General features: G+C 33.0%; 1 protein-coding gene across 1 annotated transcript in view; it reads left to right on the top strand.

Annotated features, from left to right (window-relative positions):
- The window catches only part of LOC132736727 (uncharacterized), a gene marked incomplete at its 5' end in the record, with an annotated part of 32,132 nt that extends 12,306 nt beyond the window's left edge, over positions 1-19,826 (top strand). Inside the window, 2 exon segments of the mRNA XM_060723923.1 lie at positions 2,243-2,329; positions 13,472-19,826. Of these exon segments, the coding sequence (XP_060579906.1) occupies positions 2,243-2,329; positions 13,472-13,680 (296 nt within the window). The 3' untranslated portion in view covers positions 13,681-19,826.
- Between the last annotated feature and the right edge of the window lie 514 nt (positions 19,827-20,340).

The following is a 20,340-nucleotide window of genomic DNA, read 5'->3' on the forward strand; positions in this document are numbered from 1 at the left end:
TAAACACTGTCCATGCAGGTATATATTAACAGAGAAAAAAACATGCATTAACTGAAAAATTTACTTGCTGAACATGCACAGTTGTTGCACAATTTTAGCTTGACTATTCATAGAACAGTTTAGCTATCCTATTCCCCCTGGGTATCTATGTTTGAGTCTGCAAAACTGTTTGGTTAAAGTTTTACATTCAACAATTAATATCTCATTTAATGCAATATAGAGAATATAACAAAATTCTTTGGTCCGTGCGAATTTCGTTTCCGCGCTAGTTCTCTGCAACTAATGGCTGAAATTCAATGAACCTTTATGGGAATCATCAATATCAAGAGGAGATGCGCATGCATATCCTCGGCTTGTTCCAGTCAGACCTTTTAACTCAGAGTTATGGCCCTTGATTAGAAAAAATATTCATATAGAGCAGTAATCGTTTCCACGCTACTTCTCTGCAATTACTGGCTGGAATTCAATGAATTTTTATAGGATTGTGACCTTCAATACCAAGAGGAGATGCGCATATCATTGCCTTGTTCCGGTCAGACTCTTTAACTCAGACTTATGGTCCTTGATTAGTAATACAGTATGCATATTAAATAGAGCAATAATCGTTTTCCCTCTACTTCTCTGCAACTACTGGCTTGAATTCAACGAAACTTTATGGGAACCTTCAATACCAAGAGGAGATGTGCATATCATTGCCTTGTTCCGGTCAGACACTTTAACTCAGAGTTATGGTCCTTGATTAGTTATGCAGTATGCATATAGCACAATAATCGTTTCCGTGCTACTTGTCAGCAACTACTGGCTGGAATTTAACAAAACTTTATGGGAACCTTGAATACCAACAGGAGATGAGCATATCGTTGCCTTGTTCTGGTCAGACACTTAAATCAGAGTAATGGCCCTTGATTAGTTATGCAGTATGCATATAGAGCAATAATCGTTTCCATGCTACTTCTCTGCAACTTCTGGCTGGAACTCAACAAAATTTTATGAGAACCTTCAATACCAAGAGGAGATGCGCATATTGTTGCCTAGTTCCGGTCAAACACTTCAACTCAGAGTTATGACTGTTGATTAATTATGCAGTATGCATAAAGAGCAATAATCATTTCCGCGCTACCTCTTTACAAGTACTGGCTGGAATTCAACGAAACTTTATGGGAATCATCAATATCAAGAGGAGATGTGCATATCGTTGGCTTGTTTCAGTCAGACCCTTTAACTCAGAGTCATGGCCCTTGATTAGTTATGCAGTATGCATAAAGAGCAATAATCATTTCCACGCTTCTTCTCTGCAACTACTGGCTGGAATTCAACGAAATTTATGGGAACCTTCAATACCGAAGAGGAGATGCGCATATCGTCGCCTTGTTCCGGTCAGACACTTAAACTCAGAGTAATGACCCTTGATTAGTTATGCAGTATGCATATTGGGCAAACTTTATGGAACCTTCAATACCAAGAGTAGATGTGCATATCATAGCCTTGTTCCAGTCAGACACTAACTCAGAGTTATGGCCCTTGATTAGTTATACAGTATGCATATAGAGCAATAATTGTTTCCACGCTACTTCTCTGCAACTACTGGCTGGAATTCAATTAAACTTTATGGGAACCATTAATATTAAGATGAGATGTGCATAATTTGTTGCCTTGTTCAGACCAGACCCTTCATTACAGAGTTATGGCCCTTGATTAGTTATGTAGTATGCATATAGAGCAATATTGCTATTTCTTTGCAACTGCTGTATTGATTTCAACAAAACTTTATGGGAACCATAGATACAAAAAGGCAATTTACATCTCATTGCCATGTCCAGGTATTACTATTTAACACCGAGTTAATTAAGGCTCTGTTATTGCCCTGAATATTTATAATGTACAAAGAATATTACTGTTTACGCCATGATAAATATATAAATAAAGCTTTATGTCTTCAGTTGTTGTGTTAGTAATAACCAGTACTCGGCGGGGGATATATATTCAACGAATTTGCTTGTTAATTTTTACATTATTAAAGTGTTTTAAATTATTATCAAGCACTGAAAATAGTTGAGAGACTGTCTTCACTGACAACTCTTTTATACGGGTTGACTCGGGGCTCATATAAAATAGCTTACTGACAGCCCCTTTAGTTTCATTATCAAATGAAAAATTGTGAATTAACTCTCTATTAATGCTTGCCTGTCTTAATAAGATTCAATCAACCTTTATCTTAATTACATATTTATATTGGTAACAGATAGGTACACAAATATGTCACGATCACGTGTTTGGAAACGAAGTGAAGATAGTGAGCCTGTAAGCTTCTTTCATTATCAACATCAAGGTGAAATGCCTGCCATATGCTGACAATATCCAATTCAAAATGCATGCTGGGATCATGTTAGAATTTTGCTGCTGCTTGGAGTTGACAATCAAACACAAAATAAATTGCTAACATCAATGTATAATAAGTGTACTATTATTAGTTAAAATGTAAATACTCAAGAAATAAAAATTTAAGATAGAAATGTACAAATGAAGAGGAATTGAATAAAATAACATTATCAATTTGGATGAAAATGTAGAGAGATGAATTATTTTATGAAGAGCATGCTATGTTATTGTTGGGTTTGATTGTCACTCCACAAGTTTATTATGCTTGTCAGCTCATAGCATGCTGTCAGGCTAACTTTTAATTCCATTTTGTTGTAGGCAATTTTTATTTTCCTTGTTTTGCAGTTGGCATGGTTATTATGGAAATTAATATTTATAACATTATTGTAAGACATGATTAAGTTTTTATTGAATTTTTAATAGTGAAACAATTACAACAATGTCTCTTTGTTGACAGGTGATCTTTAGTCGTAGGTTGTTATATATTGGTGAATTTGAAATTTTGGAGGTAATTAATGGAAGGTGGTCTGTTCTGAACAGATTTTACTTATACTCTCTTCCTGGCAGTCATTGTTAGATTTATGGTGTATTGTCCCCCGCCTTTTCGAAGAAAAAAGGGGGATTATTATAGAAATAGGCTCCGTCCGTCTGTCTGCACATCCGTCACACTTTCGTGTCCGGTCCATAACTTTCTCATTTATCAAAGGAATCTGAAATAACTTGGCACAAATGTTTGTTATAATAAGATGATGTGTCGTGCGCAACAACCAGACCCCTCCCTCCAAGGTCAAGGTCACACTTGGAGGTCAAAGATTAACATAGTCTGTTACAGGGTATATTTTGTGTCCGGTCCATAACTTTTTCATAGATCAAAGGTTTTTGTAAATACTTGCCACAAATAGTCACTATAATAAGAGGATGTGTCATGCGCAACACCTGCATCCCTACCTCCAAGTTCAAGGTAACACTTAGAGGTCAAAGGTTAACATAGTCTGTTTTAGGGTATATTTGTGTCCGAGCTAGACCTTCTTCAGGATTTTAAAATAACTAGGCACAAATAGTCACAATAATAAGACGATATGTCAAGTACAACACCTGCACCCCTACCTCCAAGGTCAAGGTCACACATAGAGGTCAAAGGTTAACAGAGTCTGTTATATGGTATATTTTGTGTCCAGTCCATAACTTCTTCATAGATCAAAGGATTTTAAAAATACTTTGCACAAATAATCTCAATAATAAGACGATATGTCAGGCGCAAAACATGGGTCCCTAACTCCAAGGTCACACTTAGAGGTCAAAGATTAACATAGTCTGTTAAAGGGTATATTTTGTGTCTGATCTATAACTTCTTCATAGTTCAAGGGATTTTGAAAATACTTGGCACAAACAGTTACAATAATAAGATGATATGTCAAGGTCAAGGTCACACTTAAAGGTCAAAGCTTAACATGATAGATTTTTTAATTCTGTGTTTCATTTTACTAGTATTTCTTTAATAAATTTATTGTTGCATTTGCAGATCTAGCATTGATCATAATTTTGGACTGAAAGTCCTTAGATCCATACCTCAATCTTTTGAAATAGCACAATTTTATGCTTCATATAAAACTTCCCCAAGGCAGGGATGTTGGTAACTCTGTTACAAATTCTTTTATTATTTAGTCCTTATTTCTAAATATTGAGAGATCAGTAGCATATTTTGTTAAATAATATATCCCAAACAGTAATTTTATCGCACAATAAAATCACTGTTTGGAGTTCGGATGGGAGGAATTATATCATGAGGGCGTAGCCCAAGTGATATAATGATTTGCATCAGAAAGACATGCAGTGATTTTGTCAAGCAATAAAATCACCGATTTGCATATATTATTTTGATGCTTACACGACATCATCAAATATATGCTGCCGTACCTGATATTAAGCTAAATTGCGCCTGATTTTTTTCCGTACTTATTTTCATGGTGTCACATTTTTAGTGGTTATGTCACATGTATTATGATTATGTCACATGTCTAAATATAGAACGTCAACAGTGATTTTATTCCATAATAACACACACTTTCAGTTCTTCTATATTCAAAAGGGAAAAATGCAGGTCATGTTAAAATAGTATTAGAAACATACAGAAAATATAAAAGAATTTATCTGTTCTAAAATACAAGGTGGAAAGAAATATATGTTGCTGAACTAAGTGGTAAGTCATTTCAATAAACCTTCATACAAACATATAAGTGTAAGTAAATTACAATGTATATGTTTTGAAGTATCTTGTTATGCTACAGTGTATAGAATACATGTGACAAATTCTATCTGATGAATGCCAGTCTGTATTTTCACCATTTGTTATAGAATATTATTACACTATATTCTCTTCTTAATATAGAAGATTGTGAATATTATGATCATTTATCATGACATACGATACTGGTATCAATGCAGTCTTGTTTAAAAAAAAAATTAGGTTATTTTAAAAAATATCACAGAAAAAGAAAATAATGGATATACAGAAATCAGTATGAGATATAATGTCTGCAATAAACCTTGTTTAAAAATCTTTGTATACTGTTAAATGATAAACTGATATGCAGAGTCATCTTCCTTGGTTAAATAATTTGGTAGCTTTTTTTCTGCTTTCATTTTTTTAGCTCGACTATTCGAAGAATATAAGAGCTATTGTAGTTGCCCCGGCGTCCGCGTCGGCGTCTGCGTTGGTTAAAGTTTTTTGTAAAGTCAAATATCTCAATTATTACTTGAGATATTCAATTGAAACTTACAATACTTATTTATAGTAACAAGGTACATCAGATTGACAAGTTGGATAACTCTGCCTACAATATTGACAGAATTATGCCCATTTTTAACTTAGAAATTTTGGTTAAGTTTTTTGTAAAGTCAAATATCTCAATTATTGCTTGAGATATTCAATTGAAATTTAAAATACTTTTTTTATAGTAACAAGGTACATCAGATTGACAAGTTGGATAACTCTGCCTACAATATTGACAGAATTATGCCCTTTTGGAACTTAGAAATTTTGGTTAAAGTTTTTTTGTAAAGTCAAATATCTCAATTATTGCTTGAGATATTCAATTGAAATTTAAAATACTTTTTTATAGTAACAATGTACATCAGTTTGCAAATTAAATAACTCTGCCTGCAATATTTGCAGAATTATTTGCCCCTTTGAAACTTAGAAATTTTGGTTAAAGGTCTTCAAAGATATTTTACTTGAAACTTTACACATGCACTTAGGGTCATAATTGGAGGGTCATAATTGTATGTCACTGACCAAGTTCCATAACTCTGTCTTGCATTAAGGCTGATTCATATCCCCTTTTCTACTTAGTGTCTTGGTTAATGTTTACATGCATGTTTACATTATGTTTTACATATCTCAATAACTATTAAAGATATTTATTTAAAACTTCACATATGCATTTAGGGTCATAATTGTAGGTCATTGACAAAGATCCATAATTCTATCTTGCATTTAGGCAGTTTTTTTCACCCCGTTTTCAACTTAGAAATTCATGGTAAAGTTTTGCTTGTAAGCTGTTATCTCAATAACTACTGAAGGGTTTGTGCCTTTTTTGGGACAATTTTATGCATTCATAATAATAAAGCAATGATTTATTTTATAAAAAATCTTAATAACAAGTCTTTGTACCTTTTCTGTCAAATTTATGTATTCATAGGTAATTAGTATTATTATATTCATAAAACACCCTTGTGACATTACCTTCCAAATAGTCAAGCCAATACTGTATAATTAGACTCTCTTTAAGGCCTATAATATAAATTTATAAAAAAAATTTAGCCCTTTTGTGAACTTAAAAAATTTAACATTATCAAGGCTCTTTTACTATCAAGCACTTAGAATAGTCGAGCGTGCTGTCCTACCGACAGCTCTTGTTATAATGTTACACAACAATCTGACTGATAAACACAGACTATAATGTACTCTATATGAATTATTGGTTACAGTTTAGAAGAAGACAAACTTGTCCTTAATTATAATTATAGCCTAATTAATGCACTTGTCCAACAAAAGCACATGTAATGTTCACATACAGTGTAAACACACCTGCTTTTAATATCTAAAGGTGGGATCGAATGTTTACCTTTGTTTGAAAAATATAGTTGTGTAGTAAAAAACACTAAATACCTACTCCTTTGATACCAGTATATGTAAAACCTAGCTGTGTATTAGCACAAGTGTTTTATATGTTAAATTTATTTGTTAATGTATATTTGTTATTTTTCATGCAACAGATATTAATATAATGGAAAAACAACTTATGAGACAGGTTCTTTAAAAATATATTTCACCTTCAATTTTGGCATGTGAATTGTGACACATGCATGAACTCAAAAACTTTACCTTTTAATGTGTAAAATCACTTTTAGATGTTATATGCATGTAAATTCAAAATATCAAGTACCCTATGTATACATTATAAGCTTGTAAATTTTAAGCATCTTGTTTTCTTTTGATAAGAAAGGGTGCAAAATTGATAGGTCAGATTTATTAGTCCTTGGAAGTAAGGTTAAGTGTCAATTTGTTAATGTCAGTTTGTGGCTGGAATTGAACTATTTTTCATCAACTAATACAATTTTCCCCTGAAATAAGTGTATTTTGTATTGGTTGGTGCAATTTGTTAAAACTTCTTCATTTACAATATAAACTAATGTAAGGAGATTGTTGAACTTAAGTTCACATTAAGTCATAAATCTATAATGTTATCATATAGTGAAACCTGTTGATGATCCTTTCTTTTTCATTTGTAAAATTTGTTGTGTTCAATGCTGATTGATTTAAAGACTCTCTCATTTCACTTTTCAAGAAGTTCCTAACTTCTGTATATAGTGCAGTATCATCTTCCCTTTGTCACTATAGTATAAATTTAAAACATAAGTTTTTATTTTACCCCCGAAAAAAATATTGGTGTATGTTTTTCACCTGGTCATCTGTCTGTCCACCCTGTATCTTTTGAACCAATGGAAGAAAAGCAGAAATGTTAATCATTATGAGGTGATGTGCAGAGTGAGTTTGGGTCAAGGTCACTCTTAGTCATTGATTATGTATGTATTTCAAAATTTCATGTCTGTTCTGTATCTTTTGAACCAAAAGAAGGAAGTGAGAACTATTTGGAAAAAATGTTACTCAGATAATATGGAGTATGCACTGCCTGCCTGGTTTGGGCTTTCTCAGATCAAAATCGGTCTTACTCTGGGATAACTTGATTTTATACATGTATATCTTACATATTAAAACACATCTAATTTTTTTATGTAACTTTAAAATGCTAAGAGCTCACATTTGTCTTGTGGACCTAAATCACATAACTGATAATATTCATGCCCATTGAGACATTATATTGGTCCCACCCTACAGGTCACTTGATTTATTGGCCCTAACGTACCCGGGGTCACTTAATATAGATGTATGTTGGAAAACACATGTAAGTCTTATTGTGTGAAACTGCAATGCCTAGCTAGGCCAAGTGTTCACTAAGATTAAAAGATCAGGATCAAAATCAGAGCTCCACCCTGAGGTCAAAAAGCCTGATAAAAACATATTATTTGAAATTTTTATGTAGATCTTGTTAAGCATTTAAATGGAAAAAACTGCAAATAACTGAAAATCAAGAAATATATTTCAAATTAAATTGATGATTGTTGTTTTTTTTGGTCCTGATTTGGGTGGAAAGTGGTTTGTTTTCTTTTTGTGTCATTTTGATCTTCAAACTTGGTATGGCCATTGGTCATGACTAGTTGATGAATCCTATTGTTTTTAGGGTCACTAGGTCATAGGCCAAGGTCACATTGACCTTTTTTATCAAAATAATTTCCGACCATAATAACTCAACAACCCATAGTCCCTCTGTCCTAGAAGTTCAAAAGTGCATTGGTCACGGCCCTATTTAGATTTGTGCAGAAGGGTCAAAGGTCAAGGTCACATTTACTTTGTATGTTTATATGGTTGGGACCCATTGGCCCACAAAGGCACTCAAACTTTACATAAGTATGGTCTTGGTCATTGAACTTTGGGTCAAAGGTCAAGGTAACGTTTGCCTTGTTTGTCTAAACAGTTACAGGGACAAGGTCACTGACTTGGGCAGTTTTTAGGGTCAAGGGCTCAAATATCAAGGTCCCTTTAACTTTTTATGCCAAAATAGTTTCTAAGCAACTTTGCATACAACTTCCGATAAGTTTTACAAAACATCATATTTATTATGCATGGACAAAAGAAGACTTATAATAAAACTGACATACTAAGTAATTCATATATGACCTTGACTTATAAAGAGAACCCTCATGATAAAACACTTATGTTGAATTGGTTGATAAAACCCTTTGGGACCTTTAGCCCTTTGCTTTAATTTACCCTTTAAACCCCCAAGGATTAATTTCTTTAAATTTTCTTTTAATGCATAACTATTGATTAAATTTCCCCCTTTTGCCCTAGGGAAAAAAGGGGAAATTTTTAGGAATGGGCCCCCGTCTTTTTTTTCTGTCCGTACAAACCCAGAGGTACTTGTGTGACTTGGAGAACAATGTGCAGAGCCCAATACTGTAATTGGGTTGCCACCCCCAAGGTCAAGGTCACTTAAAGGTTAAATGTTAAAAAGTCTTCTTTTCATATTAATAGTCTATATTTCGTGACCGCTTCATAACTTTTTAATCACTGAAAATTTTTTAAAATAACTTGTCACAACTGATCATCATTATAAGACAATGTGCAGAGGGCAATAATTGGCTTGCTACCCAAAAGTCAAGGTTACACTTAAAGGAATAATGTTAAAAAGTCTACTCCATAACTTTTTAACCGCTGAAGTTTTTTTAAAAAATAACTTGGCACAATTGATCACCATTATAAGAACATGTGCAGTACATTTCGTATCCCCTCCATGACTTTTAAACCTATGTTTTTTTAAATAGCTTGGCACAAGTGATCACTATTATGAGACAATGTGCAGAACACAATAATTGTGTTGCTATCCCCAAGGTCAAGTGTTAAAAGGTGTACAATTCGTGTCCGCTCCATTACTTTAAAACCGCTGAAAAGTTGTTTTTTTAAATAACTTGGCACAAGTGATCACAATTATGAGACGATGTGCAGAGCACAATCATAAATTGAATTGCTACATTCAAGGTGAAGGTCACAGTTGCAGATCAAATGTTAGAAAGTCTACATTTCGTGTCTGTCCATAACATTTAAACCGCTGCAATTTTTTAAAGATAACTTGGCAGAAATTATCACCATTATGACACCATTGGCAGAGCACAAAAATCAAGTCACAACCAAGAAGGTCAGGGTCACACTCAAAGGTCCAATGTAAAACAACATCTATTTTTCATGTCCGCTCTATAACTTATTGACAATTCAAAGGTTTTAAAATAACTTGGCACAAATGATCACCATGACACATTCTGCAGAGTTCAACATCCAGGTCGCTACCCCCAAGGTCAAGGTTATATCCAAGGTCAAGGTTATATGTTCTCCATAACTTTTTTTACTTTATGTAAGATTTAAAATAACATGTCACAAATAATCACCATCATGAGACTATGTGCTTATGATATGCATGGCATAACATCAAGGCCGTGGCTGGTAAAAGGTCAAGAAGTACACATTCATGTTCACTGCGGAAGGGGATTTAGCTGTCCTTCAGACTGCCTTGTTTATGGATTTATTTATTCTTGGACGAAAGAACACTTATAAAGAACACTTATGACAAAGCAGTCATGATTATTAATTCAATTTGTAATGGTTTTCTGGTTGTTGTATTGTTTACTTATAGATTTTTCCTCACTGTCATCAGTTGTGTTGTTATTTTATAGTAGCTATTTGGGCTGTAATTGTTGTAATATGTTGTTGTTGTTGTTATATACTCTCAGCAAGGTTTCTAATTGCATGCCAACATTTTAATTTTGTTGAATGTTAGAATACTTTCCATGGTTTCTTTTAGTTTTTTAGAACAGAAAGAATAATTTATTCTATATAAAACTTTTATTTCAAGTATGATTTACTTATGCATGAATTTGCCAAGTCATTATGTGGAAACTGTCAGAACTGTACAACTCACGAAATAAAGTAACATTGTCATATTACTTAGTATTTTATGTAGATTATAAAATAAATCAATAGATTTATTAGCTCACCAGAGCCGAAGGCTCATGGGTGAGCTATTAGTATCAAAGGGGGATACTCCGTCGTCCGTCGTCATGCGTCAACAATCGTCTTCTTCTCTGAAACTGCTGGGCAGATTTACCTAAAATTTGGTCTGTAGCATCCTTGTGACAGTCACACTTAAATTTGCTCATGTCGTTTCAATTGGCCCCTTTTAGGGGTCAACAGAGCTAAAAATAGAAAAACCTTTAAACATCTTCTACTACAGAACTAAAAGATGGATGATCACCAAACTTTGTCTGTACCATTCTTGGGTAGTCTTTTATCAAGTTTGCTCATATTAATTTCATTGGCCCCTTGTAGGGGCCGCTAAAGCTAAAAATAGAAATACCTTTAAATGTCTTCTTCTACAGCACTAATTGGTGGATGATCACCAAACTTTGTCTGTAGCATTCTTAGGTAGTCTTTTATCAAGTGTGCTCATATTAATTTGATTGGCCCCTTTTAGGGATCTCTAGGGGCTAAAAATAGAAAAACCTTTAAACACCTTCTCCTACAGAACTAATTGATGGATGATCACCAAACTTTGTGGTACCATTTTTAGGTAGTCTTTCATCAAGTTTGCTCATATTAATTTGATTGGCCCCTTTTTTTACACACAAATGGTATTAGGTTCACACACAATTGGTTAATTATTAGGTTGACCGCTGTGTTCACACACAAATGGTTAATTATTAGGTTGAATGCTGTGTTCACACACAAATGGTTGATTATTAGGTTGAACGCTGTGTTCACACACAAATGGTTAATTATTAGGTTGAACGCTGTGTTCACACACAAGTGGTTAATTATTAGGTTGACCCCAGTGTTCAAACACCAATGGTTAATTTTTAGGTTGAACGCTGTGTTCCCACACAAATGGTTATTTATTAGGTTGAACCCAGTGTTCATACACAAATGGTTAATTATTAGGTTGAACGCTGTATTCACACACAAATGGTTAATTATTAGGTTGAACCCACCTTTTCTAATTTAAAATAATTCATAAAATAAATAAAATAATTACCGTCTGATTGTCCAGCAATAATTAAAATCTCTACATGTTTTGCAGTGACAGTGCATTGATGCACTTTGTCAAAGAAACTATGATTTAAAGGAACAATAGGAAAAAAAGAGGCAAGAGCCATGTTAGAAGGATCTCCCAGTCTAAAAATTGTAACTATGATCATCCACCAGATATATAACATATTCAAAATGGGCAGGCTAATATTTTCACACAATATAAAGGTATTGTGTGACATTAGAAGATATTCATTATCACAAATTTAAATGCACAAAAATGCTCAAAAAGTGAAACATCTTAAATTGAGCATCGTTTTTTTTATAACGAAGTGTTAACAAAAAATTAATATGATACATGGATTTCAATTCCAAATTTAGATGAAAAACAGAAAATAAAAGATCTAATACAAATGAAAACAAATTAAACTTGAAAAAAGTGTTCCTACAAAGCAACCATAAACACATCTGAAGTGATATATATTCTAAGTTGTGGAGTTTTGCTGAGTTTATTATGGTTGAACTATTCTTCAGATAAAATGATAATAATTATGTGTAAAATGCTCAATAGTAGTTTAGTACTGACAGAATGATTTATTCTATCATAGGCTTGTTTGAAATTACTATAAAAACTGTAATAATTGCTTTATGATAATATTCTCTTGGATTTTAATTGACTAAAATTTTTGTTGTTTCAAAAGCAGAATGTTTAATGCAATTTTCTCTACTGGTTGGGGAGATAACTTCGGCTGGTTGATAAACTCGGCTTTTTGTAATTAAATCGAGTTATCAGAATTTTTAATCTAATCAAGCTCACCATCTCATACTATTGCTGGAATTCGGCAATATCTGGAAATTTTGTCAAGTTTGGTAAGATATTTAAAATAACACAGACTTTTACCTGTTTGTTTACAAAACATGCCTATAAAAAGTACGGGAATTCCATTGTTGTGCGCATGTGCAGCAGATGCTCATTTTGAGGCCCGCACAGGGGTACTTTTATATATTGACCGACTAGACGTTTACGTATACATTTTGTAGATGAAATTCAGACTCGCTTTTGTCTTGCTAACTCAGAAAAAAGGCTGATTACACAATTGTAATCTTTTTAAGTGGAATGGATTGAAAGACTGATGTTAAATGCTCCTTTTATATGTTAATGTGTAGGCTGAACACCACTAAATAAATTTCTTCTTCACTCTGTTAAGCTAAGCAAAAATAAATTTGAATCACTAATTCTTTAACTACATATTTCGTTAATAAATGATAATGCCTGTGTTTTTACGTAAAAATGATTTATATGTTACATAGCACGTTGCATATAAATATCGTGTTATCATAGATATTCATTATACTAACGTACGTAATGCTCAACAATTTTGGTAACAAATATTTTTTATTTGACATAAAATCATAAATGAACAGCAAAGAAATAATAAAATGTCTAAACATGTTATTTTACGTTTAACTTACTCATTTAAGAAGGAAAACAAAGAGCCGGAATTATCTATTCGCACGCATTTAAAATATCCTTTTTACGTACCTCTTCCAGGGCCTCTCAAAATACCCGTTATGTTTCTAAATATAACTTTTACGGTGATACCGGAAAATCGAAGAGCTGAAGTTTATTATGGTGCAAGATTCATCAGAATACGTAAACAAATAAATGAAATATGCCCCCAAAACACTGATTTTCGGCTGAGTTTATCTCCCAAACCAGTATGCTTTTAATTTTATATATGACTGAAATGTTTTGTTTGATTTTTTTCCTCTGTTTAATTTGTAAACAGTTTATTTATCTATAAATGTCATAACTTTAAGATTTCTTCATCTAAACATATAAAATATGGTAAAAGGTTGATTAATTTTGAAATGATTACTGTCTGTTTTCAGCTGAACGGAGGGCTCAGCTTTCCCGATCAAGATCTAGAACAAATATCTCAAATTTAGAGAACACAGTGACTAGAGAAATATCATTTGATGACACATTGTCCGACTCTCCATTACGACCATCAGGTGATAATACTGCACGTAGAAGTAGTCAACAAGAAACAGATGAATCTGAGGCAGAAAAACTGCTGGCTCGTCTGCGTGCATTATGAAATCTGCTATCTTCATACTGTAAACACTTTTATATTCATTAACATTATTGTATTTGCTAATGTATTTATGTAGCAAGTGTTACAATTATCTTGTTATAATCAAGCAATATTTTTAACAGATCTATGTAATTTTTTTTAAGTAATGTGCTACATGTAATGTATTATGTTATACTCGAAAAAAGATTTCACAGATATTTTTAAATGGTAGTCTGGAGGGAAATTACACTGATTGGAATAAGTTATAGGTTTGTTAAGTTTGTACTTTTTACTCACATTGGTTGTTTGTCTGTCATTTGTTCCAAAACATCAATTAAGTCAGATTTGATGAAAGCTGCTTGGGTTGTTCCTGTTATAAAGTTTAAGCACAGTTGTTTAAATAGTTCCAGTTCATTTCATATCTTGGTAACAAGGAATTCCATTATGTAAATGAAATTTTCAAAATCTTCCCCTGAAAACTGCAAGGCATTGAGGTTAGATAACAATGTCTCGTAGACCTTTTCCAAGTTGTTTCAATAAAAGGAAATGCTCTAAAATCTCTGTTACAAACCTAAAAACTTAAGTTTAAAATTTTTATTTTTAACATGGCTTATTGGTGCCATACCATACCGTACATATGCAGTTGTAAGACGCAGTTTTGGTCATGAATATTTTGCCAAAAAGTTATAAACTCGTCTTAAAAACGCAGTCTACTGAGTGGTGTCTGAAGAAATTATAAACCTGGTGAATTTTTAGATCATAGATGGTCATTCCCTGTCACTAGCAATCACTCACCATCTACGCTCGGTTATTCATAATTCCAAATGGAATGTCTCAATACCGGTGTATACGGTGGAAATAATTGCATTATGTAATTTTACTGTTACATACATGAAAAAAAATAGTAAAACTAATAAAAGTTTGCTCTTATAAAAACTTTGACTAAAATTTTTCTGACTTAAAATTTTCAAAATGACTATGTCCCTTCTTTAATATAATGTACCTTAGTAACCTGCCCCTACCAACGTCGCCTCAAGCTATGTCCACTTATTCCATTTTGAAACACAATTAAATAGAACAAACGTAAACAATAATCATTTGTTAGGGCATTACCTTTCTTGAATAACAAAGATGCTATTTACAGATTTTCGGAAAAATCAACCTCGTAACACCAGCTGGTGGTGTACGGACATAATCCCCTTCGGACAAAATCCCCTTCATGTATTTTTGTATATGTGGACATAATCCCCTCCATGGGTGGACATAATCCCCTTCATTTGTGAAATTTTGAAGTGGACAAAATCCCCTTCATAAAATTGCTACCTAGGACAAAATCCCCCTCGGAGGAATTTTCGGTTTATAAAGTGGGTATGAGAGCGACATACTGCATTATGCTGTGTGGTAAATATCCTAATGTTCAGGTAAACCACAGCTGATATTGATTTTTTTAGAAGAGTAATTACAGATATACAATGATAACTTGACACTTTAGTTTTCATAAAAAATATTTAATGGACAATGATTAAGTATGAAAGATTCATAAATATAATTAGAAAAATCTTAGTAACAAAAAATTCCATTATAAAAAAATAAAGTATCATAGAAAGTATGCAAGGGTCACAGACTCTGTTACAAAAAAAATGCAACTTAAAATTTTTGTCGTGTAGAACCAGTATAGATGGATACCGAAAATAAGCTATTTTTGCGAAAATAAGATTGCGTCTACGAAAATAAGATTTATTTTTAAAAAAGTGCATTTATCTGTTAAAATAATACATTATCTGTTAAAAATGTAAAAAATTTGCTTTGCGATTTATACTTCAGTTTCTGTATCATTTCTAAACTAATAGATAAGTATGAATATCTTTTTAGTCCCCTACCGGTTTAACCGGAGGGGACTTTAGGTTTACCCTCCGTCCGTCTGTCTGTCCATCTGTCTGTCAGTCCGTCCGTCCACAAAACTGGATCCCGCGATAACGCAAAAAGTACTGAAAATATTTTTATGAAACTTAATATATGGATAGATGGCAGTATGGAGATTATGCATGTCTTTTTTTTTCTACCTATGTTGAAAATTCTGGTTGCTATGGCAACAAATAGTCTGAAAATATGGCAAATTTAACACATAAACTGGATCCAGTGATAACTTAAAAAGTATTGAAAATATTTTTATGAAACTTAAAATATGGGTAGATGGCAGTCTGGAGATTATGCACATCTTTTTCTTTTCTTCCTATGTTGAAAATTCTGGTTGCTATGGCAACAAATAGCCTGAAATTCAAGATTTCTGATTTAAATTTTTCAGCCTTTTCACTATAAGTTCTTTATTTCTTAAGGTGTTTACTTCAAACTTTAAATATAAGTTTCTGGTCATCAACCACATCATATGTGAAAAGGTTTACAACTCTAGCACAAAAATTATCAGTATTACCTCCCTTGAACTTAGAATTTTTATGAAAAAAAAGTTGTCTTTTTTAAATAACTTTTTTATTTCCTAATGTATCTACTTTAAACTTCATATATATGTTTCTTATTATCACTTAACATTTTTGAGAAGGTTAAATACTCTAGCAAGACTATTTCCAGAATTATGTCCCCTTTGAACTTAGATTTTTTTCGAGAAATTGGTATTTTTCAATCCACCTTCTTCATTCCTTATAGGATTACTTTAAAATCCCACATTGTAATAATATGACAAGGTTGTATAAACATAATTTCCTTACTAGGCAGGGAAACTTAACACATTACTGTGATATAGACAAACTTAGAACTCAAAAGATATAAATAAATAAAAAAAATTAAATTCATTCATGTCATTCATTCACTGGTAAAATTGAAGTGCCAATGGCCCATCAGAATGTTGCTGGGGTTCTTACCGGTAGGGGACTTATGGATTGCTTGCAATACTATGATAATTGCTTGTTATTGTTGTTTTTACAAAACATTTGTATGCTTTAAGCAAATTACTCTCAATCAAAAATATTTTGCCACTCGTTCACACATTGATAAGCAATCTAGCGGTAAATTGCATGGACACCTGCTGACAAGAGGGGCATTTTCGATAGACACTGCTAATTGGCAATACACTACACGTTGTTAGTTGTCATAAAACTAGACTTTGATGATTAAAAGCAGCGGCCAATTTTTTTTCGCACCTTTCCTTAATCTAGATGGGTCAATAATCTGTGAATAAATTATAGGATTATTATTTACACTTAAATTTCATTGGTTTTTGATTAAGGAGGGACATATTTAAGTCTGTGAATATATAATAGCGCAAATTTTCGGCCGATTTTGCTCAGCCAAAATACGAATGCGTCTTATATGAGGGTCTTCATAAAAACCCCCAAATCATGAGCCAGAAGTAAGGGGTGCGTCTTATAAGACGGGGGCGCCTTACAATTGTGTATGTACGGTATTTGTTCAAATCATTGTTCTTTGGCACATATAAAAATCAGAGGCCTGAATTGGCCTTTAGGGTTAAAATAGTTTGTTCTTTTTTTACACCATTAAAGCACTTGGCCTATATCTTTATCATGTCACCAAGGCTTTAATTAATAAAAAAACATTTTATGCCCTGCTTAATGGAAGAAGGGTTTGGGGCATATATACATTTCCCATTGCCTGTTCTGTCATGTTGTCCATCTGTAGACTGACAAAACAGTGTAATGTTAGAGTTCTACTTGTACTCATACAGGTCAACCTTTTAGGTGTGTAGAATTCTTACATAATTATCCTTTTTTCTTTAACTGGCATTTGAGGTTACATTTGCCAAGTTATGGTCACAGTGGCTTAAAAATTGTCATGAGAGTCATGTTTGCACTGGCCTGAACATCATCATAGATGGTACAATTAAATGTCTTCTCTGGGATGAGCAATAAAATGGTCATAATGACATGGAAGGGAAAAAGTAAACCTAAAATGAAGGAAAACATTCTTACTGGACTTATTGTAATTGTGAAAAGTGGTAAAGCTGGCTTCCATATTGTAAATAATATTAACATATCTTAATCATAATGTGTTCTTACAATTATGCCTATTAAGGGAATATATATAAATTGTACATGTTTGAGTCATTTTATTATTTTTAGCTCAACTTTTTTTTTTTGAAAAAAAAAAGTAGAGGTATTGTTATAGTCTTTCGGCGTTGCCGTCCGCAAACTTGTACCTGGATCATAACTTTTTTATTTCTGGGTGTATTGTCTTCATACTTGGCCACAACAACCCTTGGGACAAGACCTTTCAGTAGACCACACTAACCTTGACTTTCATCCATAAATGACCTTGACCTTCAAGGTTAAAAGTCCAAATTTTGCTTGTTCATGCTGTTATTGGCTGTAACTTTGTTATTTTTGAATGGATTGTCTTCAAACTTGAACATAATAATCTTCAAGGATATCCCTAAAAATAACCAGACAGACCTTGACCTTCACTCATAAATGACCTTGACTTTGAAGGTCAAATTATTGAAATTTTCATTTTTTTGGCTATTATTGGCTGTAACTGTTATTTTTGAATACTTGAACATAATAATCTTCAAGGATAACCCTTAAAAATAACCAGACAGACCTTGACCTTCACTTATTAATGACCTTGACTTCGAAGTTCAAATTATTGAAATTTTCATTGTTTTGGCTGTAACTGGCTGTAACTTTGCTATTATTGAAGGGATCAACTTCATATTATAACAGAACATACTTAAGAACAAGACCTTGTTGTGACTTCACCACTGACTTCACCACCTGACCACCACCTGACTTTACCACGTGACTCCACCACATGACACCACCACGTGACTCTGACTGCAACACATGACTGCACCACGTGATTCCACCACGTGACTTCACCACGTGACACCACCACGTGACTTTACCACATGACTCCACCACGTGACACCACCACGTAACTTTGCCACGTGACTCTACCACGTGACACCACGACGTGACTTTACCACATGTTTCTACCACGTGTATCTATTTATAGAATTTTCTATTTATGGAATTGCGTGTTTCTATTTATAGAATTGCATGTTTCTATTTATAGAATTTTCTATTTATAGAATTGCGTGTTTCTATTTATATATATAATTTAGTATATTTATATAGACAAAACTTATGTGACAAGACAGACCGATTAATTTTATAAAAAGGAAACGTTAAGATTTTGTTCAAACATTTCTTTGTTTGCTTTTAGAGAAAGTAAAAAGTCGGCGGTGGCTCTTGTTTTGCAATTAGCAATAATTTGACATTTAATTTAAAAGTGACCCATATCTGAAAACAATGCATAAACTATTTAGCATGTAAACAATAGAGGGTATCACTACATGTATAAATCACTAGTATAGAGGAATGCAAGCTTATTTTACTTGCTGTCTTACTCCAAAATTTCAGCAGGACAAGGTTCAAGTTGACAAATAAATTATGAGGGTTCAAATTCAATTTAACATGTTTAATAAAAAGACAGGAATGATAAATGTTATAACTTTGCAACATGCTGTTATGCCTGTGAGACAGTGTAACTAAATAAAAAAGTTAACATGAAACACATGTACATATATTGTTTAAATTATAGAATTAGAGTTATTGAATATTTTATATCAGACAAGCATAAACTTAGTCTGACAGAAATTTTGGTATTTGACAATTATTTCATCTAATACAAGGTGCTACAGTTTTTAGCTCACCTGACCACAAAGTGGTCAAGGTGAGGTATAGTGATGGGGCTATGTCCATCGGCTGTTGTTGTGCGTCTTCAACAATTGGGTTGTTAACACTCTAGCAGTCAAAGTTTGATTGGACCATAATCAAACTTTATCAGAATGTTTGTCTCAACAAAATACAGGTCAAGTTCCAATATGGGTCATCTCCGGTCAAAAACTAGGTCACAGGAGCTAAAATTAGAAAAAGCTTGTTAACACGCTAGTAGCTGCAGTTTTGATCCAAATGTCCTGGAAATTGATCAGAAAGGTTGTTTTAATGATTTCTAGCTCAAGACAGAGTATGGGTCATCTTAGATGAAAAACTAGGTCACAGGAGCTAAAAATAGAAAAAATCTTTTTAACACTCTAGTAGCTGCAGTTTTGATCCAAATGTTCAGTTGTTTTGATGATTTCTAGGTCAAGTTCGAATATGGGTTGTCTCCGGTCAAAAACTAGGTAACAAGAGCTAAAATAATCTTGTTAACACCGATCAAAAACTAGGTCACAGGAGCCAAAAATAGAAAAATCTTTTTAACACTCTAGTGGATGCATTTTTGATCCAAATATTTTGGAAATTGGTTCGGAAAATTGTTTTGATGATTTCTAGGTCAAGTTTGAATAAGGGTAAAAAAACTAGGTCATAGGAGCTTAAAATAGGAAAATCTTGTTAACACTCTTGTGGCTGCAGTTTTGATCCAAATATCCTGGACATTGATCAGGAAGGTTGTTTTGATGATTTCTAGGTCAAGTTCGAATATTTGTCATCTCCAGTCTAAAATATCCATATATTCTGGAAAATTGTCACCAAAGTTGTTACAGTGATTTCTAGATCAAGTTTGAATATGGGTCAACTCCGATCAAAAACTAGGTCACAGAAGCCAAAAATAGAAAAATCTTTTTAACACTCTAGTGGCTACTGTTTTGATCCAAATATCCTGGAAATTGGTCTGAAAGTTTGTTTCGATGATTTCTAGGTCAAGTTTGAA

The sequence above is a fragment of the Ruditapes philippinarum genome, unplaced genomic scaffold (genome assembly GCF_026571515.1).
Source record: "Ruditapes philippinarum isolate M1 unplaced genomic scaffold, ASM2657151v2 ctg692_1_1_1_1, whole genome shotgun sequence".
NCBI lineage: Eukaryota > Metazoa > Mollusca > Bivalvia > Venerida > Veneridae > Ruditapes > Ruditapes philippinarum.